This window comes from Esox lucius, chromosome 15 (assembly GCF_011004845.1).
Source record: "Esox lucius isolate fEsoLuc1 chromosome 15, fEsoLuc1.pri, whole genome shotgun sequence".
Lineage (NCBI taxonomy): Eukaryota > Metazoa > Chordata > Actinopteri > Esociformes > Esocidae > Esox > Esox lucius.
Genome location: NC_047583.1, coordinates 27,693,928 through 27,713,493, shown reverse-complemented (window position 1 = coordinate 27,713,493; position 19,566 = coordinate 27,693,928). Strand labels below are relative to the sequence as shown.

Genomic DNA, 19,566 nt, shown 5'->3' with positions numbered 1-19,566 from the left:
GAAAGTGTATTGAAATTAGTACAAAAACAACTACGTGTGTATTGTAGGGATGGGGGCAGATAGTTGAATATTTGAATACCCAAAATGTATTTAGTATTCAAATACATTAATAAACAAGTATGTATTTTTTTGGTTGAGATAAATAGACTTGAATGTCTAAATACTTAGAGTGCAGAAAAGTAAGTTAAGCAAATAGCATATAGCTGGCTAGCTTAACTAGCTTCTCTAGACTCTTCCATCCAATCTCTGTTGTGTGTTAATTAATATAGTTCTAGTTCTGTAGTTTTTGCGTGTCAACCACACAGCTTCCTCCATACACGCAGTCGCTTTGTGTCACACGAACAGTCATTGAGGCGATGTTACATGAGAACACCCTGTTCTTTGCGTGTTATGTAGTTGCGCTCATGTGGTATCGGTAGTTTTTAAAAACATGTATTTTGGTTAACTGAGTACTATTCGAATAACACCACATACTATACGGATAGTAAAATATGGTCCAATGCACATCCCTAGTGGATTGTATTACAAGTGCGTTTAAACATGAAACAAATGTATCTGTGATTCCTTATTGTCTGGCAACTTTCTAAATTGGCAATTAAATCCCCAAACCACTGATGCCACCTAGTCTTTCAGTGCATGACACAAGCACATTACTTGGTTGCACCATCCTACAAATTATCTTGCATAATAATCGGAGTATAACAAATATTTAGCATATTAATTTATTTCAACATACATAAATTCAGTAATTTCATTAGATTGTATGTTTTGGCTGTAAGAATACAATCAAGTTTCAAGTAGCCGTGATTTGTTGAAGTTCATAGATCACTTGAAATAGTTGTTGGACTGTGTCTATGCATGCAACTCTCTTACTCAGGGTGGGACAAGTTAGCATGAGTGCAGCATCAGAGGATTGCATTGCTCTCCTCCCACCAAAGCCCTTTTTTTCTTTGACCTTTTTGGAATAATGATGTACATGACAAACGAATGTCCTGATTGGGAACCCCAGTCGATTGTGGTACATACGTGTGCATTTTATGTGATAAATGTCTAGCAAGCTTCCTGGCTAACACTAGCTAGCTAACTAATTGTACCTAGCTAGCAACTGCTGTAAAGGTCACTGAAAATATAAGGAATATATAGAAATAATTCTATGTAATATAACTCAACACATCTAACTGCTACAAACAACATTTGAAGAAGTAAAAGGTTACTTGTTTGTTTTCTGTTGTTCAATGGCAACAACATTTAGCATTTTATTTGAAACTCCACATCACTTCTCAGAAGCAGTTTTTAGGCACTTGGCGTTGGATCTTGGTGCCTAAGATTGTCCGTCACTGTGTTATCTTGACCATACAGCCTACCACAAATCCCTGACTTTCCTTATTGCTGAAATATAGTATTTATCAGACAACAAATAAAAAAAATCTTAATGCATTTAAAACGAAGTGTGGTTGTAGCTTCAACTTGATTACATTGAAGTGTTTTGCCTGATTGCGGCTAGAGCGATGTGCAAGTAGTTTGTGAACTACTGGGCATTTCCATAACGATTATGATTTGTTCACAATCTTCACATCAACATTAAGGCCATTGAAAGGTTTCCCATATCTTCTGATCCACACGTCTCACAGTTGTTTGGAAAGATCTGTGTCTGTATGATTGGGGAAGATCTGTGTCTGTAAAGGTCTGTATGATTATTAATTTTTTGTCGACTATGTTGGCATTAAACCAATCGCAGATTGTATATTTAGCAAACATTTGATTGGGATGAGAATAAAAAAATAAATAAAATTGGACGATCTCTGATTTGGACTTTGTAAACTGAATATTACACGCGTGTAGAAATTGGCTGTTATCTGTGCTTTCTCACTCATTCGTTTTGCTCTTGTTCTGCGTCTTTTTTAATATTCCCATTGCATACCTGTTTCACGTGCCAAAGGAGGCTTTTGTCACTATTACTCCCTCATCAGGAGGGGTGAGTGGAACAGATGATTAGTAGAGATTTTCACTACAAGAAGTAGAGAGTTTGATATCAGGACAAGAGAGATTACCATTAGATCAAATCATGAAACTTGGATTACATTCAGCGCTTCGTTTCTGTGCTTCAGCAGAAATAGTTGTGATTAGTTCTAATCGACTACTGTAGATGGATGAATCTACGTTTTGCTAAAAGTTAACAATGTGATTGTATATGGAGGTGGTATAGTTGCTTTTTGGTGATATTGTCCATTTTTATATTTAGTTCTATGTTTTGTTAGTGTTTTTTTTTTTTTTATATTTACAATTTGTTTTTTTACTGTGTAAAATTTGTTGAAAAAAATCATGTATTCTACCTCTGGCCTTGTTTCTTTCTTTTCCCATGGCAGCAATATTGTAGTTTTTCAATCCACCAAATATAATATAATGTACATCAGATTAGTTATCAGTGACAGTGTCCTCCCAAGGAATTGTTTTTGGTATAAGACACACAAATCTTACAGCCGAGCTGACATTTTTTGACTCTTAGGGTTTGGTTGATGTGACTGCCATTGTCTATTGAGAAACAGCTGTCTGACAGAACAGAAACCCTGTTGAGGAGGTAGGCGTGGATGTGTCAGCCACTACCTCGCAGATGACCTACCCAGCAGACCTACCTAGGCAATGTGCAAACTGCTAGTTAGTCTCAAAACAGGATAGCCAGGTTACATATTGGCTAAACGGTACTTAAAAACTGTAGAGTTCTGGAAAAAGGAATTATAGACAGATGAGACAAAGATGAATATGTGCCAAAGTAATCATAATAGGTGGGGAAAAATAACTGCCCGAGATCCACAGCATACTATCTCATGGAAAGAAAGGTTTATGTGATGGTGTAAATTTGACGATCACATCTTACATGCATTTCAGCAACAGAAAAGAACGAGTCACCTCTAGTTACCATTTGATTCTCTCTCCTCTCCTTGTGGTTTCTTTCCAATCGGCCAATAATGATCTAATTGGTATAAGTAGCTTGGTTATAATGATTATTTATTGATTTTAATATTGATTTTAAAGTGTGTTGTTAGTGCTTGATGGCCTTCCTCCGGATTAGGGTGGGGGTTTTGGGGAGAAACATCTCACCCCTTTTTTGATGCTAATGAAAAGAGAAACGGTTTTCCAGCCTTTAGCTTGCAGAGTGTGTCTCCTGCAGCATGCTCCACTGCCTGGACATTGTGAGAACACAAAACTCCAGGCTCGGGATCCAATAACGTGAAATTTCAGCAGAGAAGCAGCCATTGTGTAAAGAGGCAGCCAGGGAGAGGGATGGATAAGGGGTGGGAGGGACGGGAGGATGGGTTAGAAGGAGGGGAGGGTGACTTGGCAAGCGCCCAGGGCTACAGACACATCCTCCCTCTCCTCCTCGCCCCCCCATCTTTCTTTCACCCCCTTCATCCCCCTGCCCCTCCCTTCAGGGACTGGGAAGCTGAGGCAGAAGCAGTGCATGATGGCATGCTGGAGCTCTGTGAGCCACAGGCCGGGCCATAGACAAACAGCCACTTTGTCAAGCCAGGAAATGGCTGTCCCAGGATCCCCCTGCTCCACCACACACTGAAGCAGCCAGGCCCTCTGGGCACAGGCCTGGCCAGCACGTGCTCTCTCAAGTACAGCCCTAGCCTGGAGCCCTTCATGTTTCTGTTGCTGCTGTATGCTGGCTGTGTGTTAGGGTGGAATTGTACTGTGGTCATGTATATCCAGGTTTTGAGGAGTTGAGCTGGTTTAGGTATAGTCTTAAATCATAGACAAGTGACTTTCAATTACATGTTTTCTGTTATTTCAGCAAGCAAGTTATTTTTGTCAGTTTTATATTTTAGTTTAGAAAGGTTTTTTGCTTCTCCAGCAGTATGTCGTCTACTTGTTTTTAAAACTTTTTTTCAGTTTAAGTCTCTGTTGTTAATAAGCCAAATAAAGTAGCCCACCGCTTAACTATAAAGCTAAGCAATGCTTAGAGACTGGAGAAAATGAACCACTTGTTAAAAGTCCAAACAATGAAGGAAAACTATGACAATATGCAGGGATCCAATTTGGTTGAATTGAAAGGGGTGTTTGAGCAAACTTTCTGAACTATCTTTTTCCAGGCAGATGATACAATCTTGAAATAAACGCCCTCATCGGAGAAGAGCAGACCCATGTCCTAGTTTGGTGATGAACTTGAGAGGTTTTAAATCCGGATGAGCGCTGTCGACTCTGCACACCCTCCTCCCCTGTGCATACTCACACCCCCTGTTTTCTTCTCCTTTTTGTCGGAAATGAAGTCAGTCATCCAGCAGAATAACTTGGAATAATTTGGAATAGTGGGCTCCTCTCTCCTTTCCCCCCTCTCCCCTCGCTCTATGCTTGCGGGCCTGAGCCAGCTGATCAGCTTCCGCTCTCATTGTGTGTCCATTGGACTGTGTGTACCCAGTGAGGGGCACAGAGCCCAGTCTTTGTCTCCACGCACCACCCTACTCTGTGGGTGGGTGGGTGGGTGTGTGGGGTTGAGGCATAGGAGGTTCTTTTCAGCACATTGTGTTTTTTTCCTCTTAAACAAGGGTAAAGGAGTTGTGTTATGAGAGGATAAATTAATGGAATGGGGCTGAAAAAGAGAATCTACAGGCAGATGAGTTCTATAGATTTTGTAAAACCATAGACTTACTGAGAATTTGTGCTCATTGTTGTGTTGATTCATGAAGTATTAAAGATGGTCTGGGTACAGCCAACATGTTATAAATATGCCAACTTTGGTTAAAGGGTCAGTGCAGTCTAGTGCATACTGTTTTCTGATGATATTTCCACTCTAAGGTTAAAATAACTACATTGAAATTGTTTATCTGGATATACTGTAGTGTAATTTTGTATAACGGCTAGTTTAACAAATTAGTGGATTTTTAGTAGGATGGGATGTTTGGATGAAAATCCTATACCACTGGCCATACCATTGTAAACAGGTGTGTACATCACTGGAAAAGATGAACGTTTGTACACAGGTGTGTACATCACTGGAAAAGATTAAGGTTTGAGATTTTTATTAAAGGTTATTGATTGAATACTTTGATGGTATTTAATTATGTCTAAATTAAAGATTTCAAATAAGGCTAACAACATTATTGACCATGAAATACACTTGTGCATTTTGGGCATTTTGAATTTATAAACACTGATATACATACTTGTTTTAATTGATTTAACCCAGGAGTTGCAATTTATACTACCGTAATTCCCTGTTTATAACCCACACTGTGTATAAACCACACCATTCGTTTTAGAGCTTTGTATGTATACAAACCTGAGTATTAACTGCACCCATATATATGCCCGGAGAATAATGACTCGTACATACATTGTACATTAATATTAAACAATATAAAAAATCTGTCATAGGGCACTACCAAAATACATTTGTTGAAGAATAAAATTGTTTTTGAAATCCCTGTAATACCAATTCTATCATATTTGCTACATGAGTTTCTGAGACCTCTACGCCGTCAATCAGTCATCTGTGAAAAGGTTTGCTGGTGGAAACGGTTTTAAAAATGTAAACTCTTGTATTTGCCACACCCATGTATTAACCGCTATAGTTGAAAATGTTTTCAAAAATCTGTGTATAAGCTGTGTATAAACTGAAAGTGTAAGGCACTTTCAGTTTTCAAAAAAGCATACATTTAATAGGTGTGTTAATTTCAGATAATTGGCCTGTAACCTTTTTTACATTTTCATGTTATGAGGTAAATTATTTGCCAAATCTACAGATTTTGCCCCAAAATTGTAGGCTATAAATTACAGGGTTGGTTACAGGATTGACCATACTAACAGAGTTTATGGACCAGCAAATGTTTTGTCAGTGATTTATAATTTTTTTTTTTTTGTTTAACATTATCTACAGTGTTAGTAGTCATAAATAAGATCCAGACCTGTTCTGTTTAATTAATTAAGCTGGACAAACATATGGAAAATATAGTTTTTGTTTAAACGCTATATCTAAACAAATGCAGCCAAGTTTCTTATTGTCTTTTGCCCTATGTGAGCCATATTCATTTGTCATATACTTTTATGAAGTAAATAACATATGTAAAGGGCAAAACATACTCATAAACATTAATAAGAGGCAATAATTTGTCCTTAACCCCCAATTACTGCTTCTTTCCCACGATCATGTAACATTAAACAGGATTTAACAGTAAATTGCATAATACATTATTATTATTATTTATCTCAAGTAGGCCTGTCTTACAAAGTAGTCCTTCATGTGGTTTTCTTGGCAAATGTTTTTGATGTTACTCTTAAAATAGGTAACTAACATATATTTTTTTAATTCAACAACACTAAGACTTGCTCAGTCTTATTTTACCCAACAAATCTGGCCCATATACCTTTTTGAATTTCAATGTGACCCTCAGTAACTGTCCGGGGAGCAGGGTTTAATCTGATAATGTCATCAAACAGGTACCAAATCAGGTCTTCCCGAGTTGGCCAGAATAATCTGTTGTTTCCATGCACACATTTGACCTGTGCATATATGTCATTGATTACTTAAATGAGAGGTTGTCATCGTACCTCAGGACACACCATTTCTCCTAATTACGTAGCTCACAGTGCACAAATTATGTAGTTAATGTGCACATCAACTACAATGTAACTAAAGTGGGTTTCTAATTCAATTGTAATATTATTGGTGATTAAATGTATTTGTCAGCACTATTACCATCAAAAAAAGTTATCATTGTCAATCCTGTTAAAATAAACATGTAACAGGGTAACCATCAACTATCCATTAATGTTCATTTGATGAAGGTAATAAGGCCATGTGGTTAGCATTGATGGCAGGTTTTTAGTGGTTTTAAAAATGTTTCAAAATGGAAATGTTTTATTATTTACTGTGTGACATCAGGGTAAAACAGTTTACATGTAAAGTGTGTCCCTCTCTGTCAAATATCAGAAAACTTGAAGAAATATAACTAGGAGACTCTTACTTCCTTACTTCCTCAGGCCATGCTGTTCCAAAGAGGCAGTTGATCACTTCCTGAAAGTCATGTGACTTGTGGAATAGTCTGATAATATAACCAGGGGATTGCTATTGAACTGACATGGTTGGCAGAAATTTAGGAACATGGCAAAATATTTATTATTAATGAATTATTTATATGCTAGTGTTGAAATATATATTTTAAGGGACAAATGTAACTTTACATTCATAATATTTTACATTCGTCGAAATAATTTTTTCACACCTGACTATTTTAAAGCCGGAGAGTAATGCCAGGGTGACTATTAGAGTATGCAAATTATTAGTGTATTTTCAACATGACAAACAGAACCATATAATGATGACAGAAATTATACATGCTTAACTTTTATGACTATATTATTTATTATATATTATAAACATTGTATGCAAATACATTACAGGCCAAAAGTTTGGACACCTCATTCAATGCGTTTTCTTAATTTTCATGACTATTTACATTGTAGATTCTCACTGAAGGCATCAAAACTATGGATGAACACATGGAATTATGTACTTAACAAAAAAGTGTGAAATAACTGAAAACATGTCTTATATTTTAGATTCCTCAAAGAAGCCACCCTTTGCTTTTTTGATTGCGCTGCAAACCCTTGGTGTTCTCTCAATGAGCTTCATCAGGTAGTCACCTGAAATGGTTTTCACTTCACAGGTGTGCCTTGTCAGGGTTAATTAGTGGATTTTTTTCCCTTATTAATGGGGTTGGGACCATCTGGTGTGTTGTGCAGAAGTCAGGTTGATACACAGCCGACAGCCCTATTGGAAAACTGTTAGAATTCATATTATGGCAAGAACCAATCAGCTAAGTAAAGAGAAACGAGTGGCCATCATTACTTTAACAAATGAGGGTCAGTCAGTCCGGAAAACTGGTTCACATGAGGACCGCCCCAGGAAAGGAAAACCAAGAGTCACCTCTGCTGCTGAGGATAAGTTCATCCGAATCACCAGCCTCAGAAATTGCAGGTTAACAGCAGCTCAGATTAGAGACCAGCTGAATGCCACACAGAGTTCTAGCAGCAGACACATCTCTAGAACAACTGTTAAGAGGAGACTGCGCGAATCAGGCCTTTATGGTCAAGTTGCTGCTAGGAAACCACTGCTAAGGAGAGGCAACAAGTGGAAGAGAATTGTTTGGGCCAAGAAACACAAGGAATGGACATTAGACCAGTGGAAATCTGTTCTATGGTCTGATGAGTCCAAATTTGAGATCTTTGGTTCTAACCACCGTGTCTTTGTACGACGCAGAAAAGGTGAACGGATGGATTTTACATGCCTGGTTCCCAGCGTGAAGCATGGAGGAGGAGGTGTGATGGTGTGGGGGTGCTTTGCTGGTGACACTGTTGGGGATTTATTCAAAATTGAAGGAATACTGAACCAACATGGCTACCACAGCATCCTGCAGCGACATGCCATGCCATCCCATCCGGTTTGCGTTTAGTTGGACCATCATTTATTTTTCAACGGGACAATGACCCCAAACACACCTCCAGGCTGTGTAAGGGCTATTTGACCAAGAAGGAGAGTGATGGCGTGCTGCGCCAGGTGACCTGGCTTCCACAGTCACCAGACCTGAACCCAATCGAGATGGTTTGGGGTGAGCTGGACCACAGAGTGAAGGCAAAAGGGCCAACAAGTGCTGAGCATCTCTGGGAACTCCTTCAAGACTGTTGGAAAACCATTTCAGGTGACTACCTCTTGAAGCTCATCAAGAGAATGCCAAGAGTGTGCAAAGCAGTAATCAGGGCAAAGGGTGGCTACTTTGAAGAAACTAGAATATATGACATATTTTCAGTTACTTCATACTTTTTTGTTAAGTACATAATTCCATGTGTTCATTCTTAGTTTTGATGCCTTCAGTGAGAATTTACAATGTAAATATTCATGAAAATAAAGAAAACGCATTGAATGAGAAGGTGTCCAAACTCTTGGCCTGTACTGTATATATCAGCATCAGGGAGGCAAAGGGCACTTGTTTTATAGAATTACCCTTATATTGAAGTGATCATCAATCTCCATCTTATGAATATCCTTCTCTATAACTCATTTAAATATCTATATTGCCATGACTAAGTATATTCAGTGAGTGCAGTCCATAAGTACAGTGACATAACTATTGTTGTTTTGGCTCTACTCAAGGATATTAGATTTGACATGAAACCATGACGTTAAAGCGCAGACTGTCAGCTTTAATTTTGAGGGCATTTACATCCATATACCGCAAACCATATAGGAATTACAACCCTTTTTATACATGGTCCCCCATTTTACGTTCAGGATTTTTCTTAACTGTTCCTAGTGCACTATGAAGCAAAACATTTTGACATTGTATTTCCCACATTGTCTCCCTGTTTCAGTGTTACCATGCCTGTTATATTTCTGCAAAACTGCGCAATTTTTTTCTGGACTCCTTTCAGGTTTTGAGTTGGCATTATGTAGGAAATATTTTGCTGAACCTGGCAACCCTGTCATACTTGCAGACTTGTGATCACACAGCTTCCTGAAAACACAGATTTGAGAGATGTGATTTTTAAAAAGGTTGATCTTTATGAAAATTTGCAGTGATAAAATGCAGTGTTGAATGATAGACCGCATCCAGAGATTTGAATACAGAAGCTGAGGCATGCATATATAGTATGTCACCATTATCTAGTAGTAATATAAAAGTTGCTTGCACAATATATTTTCTATGCTTACATGACAGGCATGATTCATTCCTACAAAAGGTGCAAATCCCAAGGTATTTGTAAGAACCGTTTATGGTGGTCATTTTAGGGTCATCCAAAGTTAGGCTGTGTGACCGAGAAAATGTACCAATCTACGTCCCATAATTTATTTTTGTCTGAAAAGTAGTAATTTCTCTGATAGTGCTGTGTCCAGATCTAACACCAGATCGAAATCTGTAAAATGTTCTGATTAAAAGGTTTATTTACCAATGCTTCCAGGATTTTAGGTATGGTGTGGCATTCAATCCCAAACTGTTACATTTTGGGTACTACTACAATGGTGAAATGTGTGTCAAGAATTTGAATTCAAATGGGTTAACCCTACTCTCACGACAATCAAATAATGTTTAAAAAAAAAAAATGTAAGGACACACACACAGGCCTACTTCCTTTTTGTCAATGCCTTCCGGCCTCCCATGGTTCTCCTGGCTACTTGCATGTGTGTGCTGGTGGATGAGGCCTGGTTGTTGGTAGGTCTGTAGCTGTGGGGTCAGTCCCTGGTCATTGTGTTCTGGTCACGGCTGAGCGACACAACCGCCTGCCTTCTGTTAGCCCCCAGGGAACCCCACCTTGATTGACAGCTCCTCCTGGACCCCCTGCTTTTATTGGGGCCGTAGGGGGTGTTCCAGGCACTAAATCAGCCCCATTTATTGCCTCCTTTACTACCCTGCTTTTTACCCAAACTAGGTTGTTGTCCTCAGTGTCATCATGGTCCCATGGTGCTAATATCTGGAGGAAGGGTTGAAAGTAGCTGGGAGGAAGTCCATTCTCCCAGCCGGGACCAGCTGTGATTGGCTTGGTTGGGGACAGAATGTCAGAAAGATATATAGAGAGGGGGGTAGTCTTAAGTGAAAGAGACGCCAAATGTAAGTCATCATAAACGCCCTGCCCTATCTTCCTGCACTGTCAGGGGGTCAATACACAGTTAGAGCTAGAGGGCCGCATGCCTGCAGGGTGCCTGCTGGTCCTACAGCTCCCAATAGAGATTGTTGAGCACGATTTGCACTTATATATGTCTGCAAATGCTCATTGGCATTTCCATTTAAAATGACCCATTGTGATCTATTCGGTATACATCACAATGTATCATATCTCTGCATTGTGTGTCAGGGACTTAGGATGTCATCCAGTTAATGGGTGTTGATCTACCTTATGTCCTGTTTTTCAATAAGCAATTATCTTGCAACCTTTAGTTGTCTCATATCAAATGTTGCATTCTTACATTTATAGACCTTTAACATTAGCTCTTATGCAAAGTAAAATATCCTACAGTCTCCAAATCTACATAACTGAATTTATTTTGGGAAAATAAAAAATAAACTTTACCCCATACAATTTTGGAACTTCAAAAGCTATTTTGAATACCTGGTCTTGGTACTCTGTTCATGGAATGGTATGACTGCATTTAAAAGGGGTGTCTGCTTTCAGTATATTTGAAAAAATTAAAATGGGCCAAAATTTTTATACGAGCTTATCAGACAGCGACTAATTTAGTAAGTGCATACTTGCTCCTGTGGGAATTGAGTCCACAATAATGGCGTTGTAGGCACTTCTACCTACTGAGCTATAGTACCAGCCAGAAGTTTGAGTACAGCTATTTGGGCAGTAAGTGTTTTTTTTTCTTGCAAGAAATCTTTTTCTGTAAGGCAACAAGCAAAAACACATTGCGTGGATTCTTAGCTGCAACACACCCTACAAGGCCAGTTCTTGTGGAGTTCCACGGTGGAAGCATGTGCTTTGGTGCTAGATTACTTTGCTGGATTTCCTTCTGTCCCTCAAGGAATTCACCTTTAAATACAATTCATCAGTTGCAGACAGATTTTTGTTTTCCGTTCTCCCAGTTTCGTACTGTACACTTGGAATTAATTCTAATTCAAAGTGGAAATTGACATGTGTTTTTTGTTGCTGCTGGAGGTAAAGCATGTACATTTTTCTTAGTATCTCCTGTGTGTTGTTTAACACTACCCCAGTGTGCACAGGGGGTGTAATTCAGTAGGCCTTCCTCACTCTCCTCATCCCTTCTCCGCTGGGGCTGAATTTAGTGTGGTTTCAAGGCTGCTTAAACATATGTTCCTGTTTCGTTGGAGATATTTTCGAATTAACCTTGATCATTGACCCAGGAAGGAGCTTTGGTCAACTAGGGTTTGAAGGCCTATGTAAGTTTGGATGCAAGCAAACATATGTTTAATGCTTGATGGCTCAAATGCATTAATTGATAACTAATAACCTTGATATCAAGGTTTGCCAAAGGTGTGGATGCAGAGCAAAGGGCATATGTTGGAATTGTTCTCTGGTATGAATGGAGAAAATGGAAAATGCTGCTGTACTCCTGTTATACTTTTGATGGAACACTGTTACTCTGGTATTTAACATCACTTGAAAAGTCCATGTCTTAGTATAATTGGTCTTAATATTCAGTCAGCAAGTGTAATTTATTTTCTTATTTCTGTCAGTGACTATTGCAATGAGTTTGTTGCTTGGTTCACCAAAACTTTGGCCTATCATGATAAATGAACAGAATGCGTTAGGAATTTGTTTTCTCTGCTTTTCAAAGTGGCAACAGCCCCTGTTTGGCGACTGTGGCTGATGTTGACTTCGTGCAGCCATTACTTTTGTTAATGATAACTGGGGTAAATGGAAATAAAACCCATTTCCCTTTTATTTTTTTATTACAAATGAAATAAAAGGTTGCATATCTACCTGGTAGAATTGTGATTATCTGTTGTGGCTGTTTTTGTACTACATTAACCCACTTAATGCACACTTAAAAATATTTTTAATAAAGATTAAATCACAGATCTCAAAAGTAGCATTCACTGTGGTTTCGTAATCATTGTTGTGATTTTCTATTAGTGTGATTTTGGGGGCAAAATATATCTTGTTGCCCCACTATCGTTTTGGTGTTCTGTTAAGTAAAATCCAGACATTTGTGACGACACTGCAGTTGAGTACAGTGAACAGGAGGAAATAAATACATGTTGGCAACTTAACCCAGACACGCTGGCCAGTAGGGTAATAAAGTCAAACCCCTGTGAGACTACAACATGCCATAGAGAAAGACGTCATGCGGTAAAACTGCCTCCCTTCTCTCTTCTAAGCTTTTAATATGTTACTTGTAGGATCTGAAAAGTGGGTGTCCCTCAACGCACTTTGACCTTTTGCCATTTCCGTAGTAGCCCAGTGGAATGTTCTTTATCTAATCTGAGAGCCATCAGACAGCCGGAGCAGAACATATGGAGAGTAAAGGTTTCAGGTATGCTTTTGTCATTTGATGCATGCTTCCCAACCTCAACGCTGTCAGTCGTACTCTGCCTGCTCAGTCCACAGTAGGGCAAAGGTGAGCCCTGAACCGTTTAACACGCCTACTGCTTGGCTTGACATAGGCAGGGCCCATCGTATGCGCTGTATGCCATGTCTATTTGAATTACTTTGCTTTGACACCCCCCAAAACTGTGGTTTTGATCTCAGATCCTAGTTGAATCTGTTGTTCTCTGAACAGTACCTGTCAAAAGTCAGGTACTGTGTGTCCAAACTTTTCACTGGTTCTGACTGAGTTAGTCTGAAAATCATTGTCAGATTAAGGCTGAGAACGCGCTAAGAGAATTCGCAGAGAAAAAGGTTTGCATGTAGAGCGTGATGATGGTCTCTAGAGGCTTCCAATGAACAGCTTGGACATGACTCCAACCCAGTCCTCAGGAAGGATTAACCCATCCATTTGACCGAATTGGTGGAAGCTCTGAATGAGGCCTATCATTCTCTACATTCAAAACGTATTCTGTGTTCTACTAAGCTGGTTTTACAACCTTGTCTGTAGCCCTGTATCCATGGGGCATCATGTTTCTGTTTTCTACTCTTTACGTGTACAGGAAATGGATGCTATGGTTATGTTGCAGGACCTAACCTTCTACCTCTCTACCTTCTCTCTATTCAGTGATAGTTATGCGCGTGTGAGAGCAGTGGTCATGACTCGGGATGACTCCAGTGGTGGGTGGCTGCCTCTGGGGGGCGGGGGCCTCAGCTGTGTCACCGTCTACAAAGTCAGCCGGACAGCGGACAGTGAAAGCAGCGTCACAGACCCAAACGGCACCAGAACCAACAGTACGGCGGACTTCCTGATCAAGGGGGAGCGTCTCAAAGACAAATCGGTAAGGAGCGACCTTGCTTTCTCCTCACATCCATTATTTATATTTTCATGTTTTACCTGTAAAAGATAGGATCCAGATTTTATCATATATGTTCATTTGGCCTAGGCTGTATTATTGACCACAAAGTGGGAATTCTAAACACCTATTTAATTAATTCTACCAGTAAATGCAATGTCCAGTAACTTTCCAGCGTAAGCCTATGGTACTTCATGTTGACCTATTCAGTAAATATGTCTCCAAAGACTCATTAAAACCATATTCTACAGCCTACTACAATTGTGAAGTGGTGCTACAAAATCAATATTAACTCTTAAAATAAATTACTTTGCAGAAAGCAATGACTACTCCAGTAACTAGAACAACAATTGTTGCATTTTAAACTGTCCACATGCTTGCATTTAGGGCAACATGCTAGAATGCATGTCTTTTTACTGGGTACACCGTATGGAGAGTGAGTGAAGGTGGCCTACGCACACACTACACAAGCACATTTATTTGCTTTATATTCATGTAAAATGCACATTAGCCCACTGTTTGGATTAATAATAACTTATATATATATATAAAAATCTATATATAATATAAAAATCTATAATGAACGGCGCCATGCTACATTTCTTCCCACCCTAGCAACCAATGCAAATTTTGTCGTACTCTGAAGTCATACCGTCACAAATACCATTAATTTGGTCTTTGTCTCAAACCCTGATATCTAACACGTAGTATGTGAATACTCTGTGTTTTACAACTTAACAAAGCTCCCACTCAAGGAGTGACTCCTAATACAAACTTGACACTCAATCAAATCAATCAATCAAAATTGATTTATAAAGCGCTTTTTACAACAGCAGTTGTCACAAAGTGCTTTACAGAGACACCCGGCCTTAAACCCCAAGGAGCACACAACAGTAGTGTTGAATTTCAATGGCTAGGAAAAACTCCCTAAGAAGGTTGAATTTTAGGAAGAAACCTAGAGAGGACCCAGGCTCAGAGGGGTGACCAGTCCTCTTCTGGCTGTGCCGGGTGAGATATTAAGAGTCCAATTGGAATAATAAATACATTTCTCTGGGCTAAATCCAGAGTATATTTGATTTTATACTAGGTCAGAAGTATGACCAGCTGGACAAGCACAGGAACAGCAACGGTCCCCCCAAACCAGGTAATCCGCAGGTGTGGACCAGGACCTCATCTCCTTCTAAAATTTAAAATTGGAGGAAACACTCCTCATCATGCAACTCGCACTCTGACAACCTCACACACTCATCACTCACAATGGTGAGGATGCATGCTTGCTGATTGTGACGCACACCACACAGAGAGGGGTTGTGGGATGAGATCACCATCAGCCCCCGCCTTGCGTTCATTTATGCTGTATGCAGACACACACACACACACACACAGGAAGTGGTTGCTTGGCTTTTGTCGGCTGTGCAGGGCAGGTATCTGTAAATAGGATTGGGGCTGAGCGAGTGTGTGATGCATGCTGATATCATCAGAGAGAGGAAAAGGGCAGACTGTTTAAGGGAGTAGAATGTGAGATGAGGGATGCAGGATGTCAAAGGGAAGATAACAGAGGAGAAAAGAAAGGAGGAAGACAATTAACAGATGTCCTTCTTCTATGGTTGTATCTAGTACAGTCAGGTCCATTATTATGGTGGTCTTTATAAAAATAAGAGAAACAGTACAAAAAAGGCCTTTTAATTTACAGGTGCTGGTCATAAAATTTGAATAATCATCGAAAAGTTGATTTATATCAGTAATTCCATTCAAAAAGTGAAAACTTGTATAATTACACATTCATTCCACACAGACCGATATATTTCAAGTGTTTATTTCTTTTAATTTTGATGATTATAACTGACAAATAATGAAAACCCCAAATTCAGTATCTCAGAAAATTAGAATATTGTGAAAAGGTTCAATATTGAAGACACCTGGTACCACACCCTAATCAGCTAATTAACCCAAAACACCTGCAAAGGCCCTTAAATGGTCTCTGTCTAGTTCTGTAGGCAACACAATCATGGGGAAGACTGCTGACTTGACAGCTGTCCAAAAGACGACCATTGACACCTTGCACAAGGAGGGCAAGACACAAAAGGTCATTGCTAAAGAGGCTGGCTGTTCACATTGCTCTGTGTCCAAGCACATTAATAGAGAGGCAAAGGGAAGGAAAAGATGTGGTAGAAGAAAGTGTACAAGCAATAGGGATAACCGCACCCTAGAGAGGATTGTGAAACAAAACTCATTCAAAAATGTGGGGGAGATTCACAAAGAGTGGACTGCAGCTGGAGTCAGTGCTTCAAGAACCACCACGCACAGACGTATGCAAGACATGGGTTTCAGCTGTCACATTCCTTGTGTCAAGCCACTCTTGAACAAGACACAGCGCCAGAAGCGTCTCGCCTGGGCTAAAGACAAAAAAGACTGGACTACTGCTGAGTGGTCCAAAGTTATGTTCTCTGATGAAAGTACATTTGCATTTTCCTTTGGAAATCAAGGTCCCAGAGTCTGGAGGAAGAGAGGATAGGCACAGAATCCACGTTGCTTGAATTCCACAGTCAGTGATGGTTTTGGGTTCCATGTCATCTGCTGGTGTTGGTCCACTGTGTTTTCTGAGGTCCAAGGTCAACACAGCCGTCTACCAGGACGTTTTAGAGTACTTCATGCTTCCTGCTGCTGACCAACTTTATGGAGATGCAGATTTCATTTTCCAACAGGACTTGGCACCTGCACACAGTGCCAAAGCTACCAGTACCTGGTTTAAGGACCAATCTATGGGGTATTGTGAAGAGGAAGATGTGATATGCCAGACCCAACAATGCAGAAGAGCTGAAGGCCACTATCAGAGCAACCTGATCTCTCATAACACCTGAGCAGTGCCACAGACTGATCAACTCCATGCCACGCTGCATTGCTGCAGTAATTCAGGCAAAAGGAACCCCAACTAAGTATTGAGTGCTGTACATGCCAAAATATTTCAGTTGGCCAACATTTATACAAATAATTTTTTCAGAGATACTGAATTTGGGATTTTTTAGTTGTCAGTTATAATCATCACAATTAGAAGAAATAAACATTTGAAATATATCAGTCTGTGTGCAATGAATGAATATAATATACAAGTTTCACTTTTTGATTGGAATTACTAAAATAAATCTAATTTTATGACCAGCACCTGCAGTCTGGGCAGTAAGGGTTTTTGCTCTAAAAAGCAACATATGTGGTTTGAATTAATACAAATGCACATGAATACAATAAAATAATTGTTGTCGGAATGGTAATAGGCATCTTTTAAGATGGCTACAAGAAATGTATTTAGTAAACAGTACTTAAAGCTCACTTCCTTGATGGACAAAAGGAAATCCACTAAAGTGCATGCTCAGCATCTGGCAGAGTCATCTACAGCACAATAATGACCCCATATGATTAAGAAGTACTTAGAGCGAAGTCTGCAATTGGGATATGACCACTATGAGACTAACACAATCAATTCCTGCAAGACGCTCAGACTACTTGAAAAAAGTAAATTGCTTTCGCTTTGTGTTGTTAGGGAAACAATGCTGACAAGCTTTAAAAATGAAGTACATTTCTGTGAATTTCTATTGTATTAATGCTCCTTTGTTTACTTCAATGTTATACTGTTGTTATGAACAAATACTTATTGAGTGCTTTAAATACTTGAAATAATTTTCTCAGGTAACCTAACACTTAACAAAAATAACAATGGGGTCAAAATCGTTTTTAATAATAGGTGTTTGAATCAGGTTACAAAGTCTTTCTTAGAGCAATTGTACCAAAATATAATAATACTTTTTTCCCAAATATTTTGAGGCATTCAGTATTTCAGAGACTTTTTTTTGCTCGTCGTTATTATAAGGTGCTAGTAATTACATACAGTGGGGAGAACAAGTATTTGATACACTGCCGATTTTTCAGGTTTTCCCACTTAAGGCATGTATAAGTCTGTAATTTTTATCATAGGTACTCTTCAACTGTGAGTGATGGGATCTAAAACTAAAATCCAGAAAATCACATTGTATGATTAAGTAATTAATTTGCTTTTTATTGCATGACATAAGTATTTGATACATCAGAAAAGCAGAACTTAATATTTGGTACAGAGACCTTTGTTTGCAGTTACAGAGATCATACGTTTCCTGTAGTTCTTGACCAGGTTTGCACACACTGCAGCATGGATTTTGGCCCACTCCTCCATACAGACCTTCTCCAGATCCTTCAGGTTTCGGGGCTGTCGCTGGGCAATACAGACTTTCAGCTCCCTCCAAAGATTTTCTATTGTGTTCAGGTCTGGAGACTGGCTAGGCCACTCCAGGACCTTGAGATGCTTCTTACGGAGCCACTCCTTAGTTGCCCTGGCTGTGTGTTTCGGGTCGTTGTCATGCTGGAAGACCCAGCCACGACCCATCTTCAATGCTCTTACTGAGGGAAGGAGGTTGTTGGCCAAGATCTCGCGATACATGGCCCCATCCATCTTCCCCTCAATACGGTGCAGTCATCCTGTCCACTATGCAGAAAAGCATCCCCAAAGAATGATGTTTCCACCTCCATGCTTCACGGTTGGGATGATGTTCTTGGGGTTGTACTCATCCTTCTTCTTCCTCCAAACACGGTGAGTGGAGTTTAGACCAAAAAGCTCTATTTTTGTCTCATCAGACCTCATGGCCTTCTTCCATTCTTCCTCTGGATCATCCAGCTGGTCATTGACAAACTTCAGACGGGCATGGACATGCGCTGGCTTGAGCAGGGGGACCTTGCGTGCGCTGCAGGATTTTAATCCATGACGGCGTAGTGTGTTTCTAATGGTTTTCTTTGAGACTGCGGTCCCAGCTCTCTTCAGGTCATTGACCAGGTCCTGCCATATAGTTCTGGGCTGATCCCTCACCTTCCTCATGATCATTGACGCCCCACGAGGTGAGATCTCGCATGGATCCCCAGACCAAGGGAGATTGACCGTCATCTTGAACTTCTTAAATTTTCTAACAATTGCGCCAACAGTTGTTGCCTTCTCACCAAGCTGCTTGCCTGTTGTCCTGTAGCCCATCCCAGCCTTTTTGCAGGTCTACAATTTTATCCCTGATGTCCTTACACAGCTCTCTGGTCTTGGCCATTGTGGAGAGGTTGGAGTCTATGTTGGAGTTTGATTGAATGTATGGACAGTTAATGAGTTCAAACAGGTGCAGTTAATACAGGTAATGAGTGGAGAATAGGAGGGCTTCTTAAAGAAAAACTAACAGGTCTGTGAGAGCCGGAATTATTACTGGTTGGTAGGTGATCAAATACTTATGTCATGCAATAAAATGCAAATTAAATATTTTTTTTTTTCTTTGATTCCGTCTCTCACAGACCTATACATGCTTTGTACTTAGGAAAACCTGCAAAATCGGCAGGTTATCAAATACTTGTTCTCTCCACTGTAACGGACATCTTATATTCTCATCCTAACTCAATGAAACTGGTCCTGTCACTCTCATTCGTGTTAACCAAGTATTTTCCATTCACGAGAATGTAGAGAATATTTTTTTTTTGGGTGTTTTGGCAAAGTTGCTCCAACGTGCCATTTCTCTTTTCATGTTGGTGTCAATTCTGGTCCTGGGTCACCGTGCTACATGGAGCGTGATTTTGGTGATGTCACCCACCCCAGTGGCTTGTTACAGCAGCA

At 39.7% G+C, this 19,566-nt stretch overlaps 1 protein-coding gene across 1 annotated transcript in view; it reads left to right on the top strand.

Annotated features, from left to right (window-relative positions):
- Positions 1–19,566, top strand: part of spred1 (sprouty related EVH1 domain containing 1) — a 58,116-nt gene that overhangs the window by 17,022 nt on the left and 21,528 nt on the right. The window contains exon 2 of the mRNA XM_010878703.4: positions 13,670–13,883. Coding sequence (XP_010877005.1) covers positions 13,670–13,883 — 214 coding nt within the window. The remainder of the gene's footprint in view (positions 1–13,669; positions 13,884–19,566) is intronic.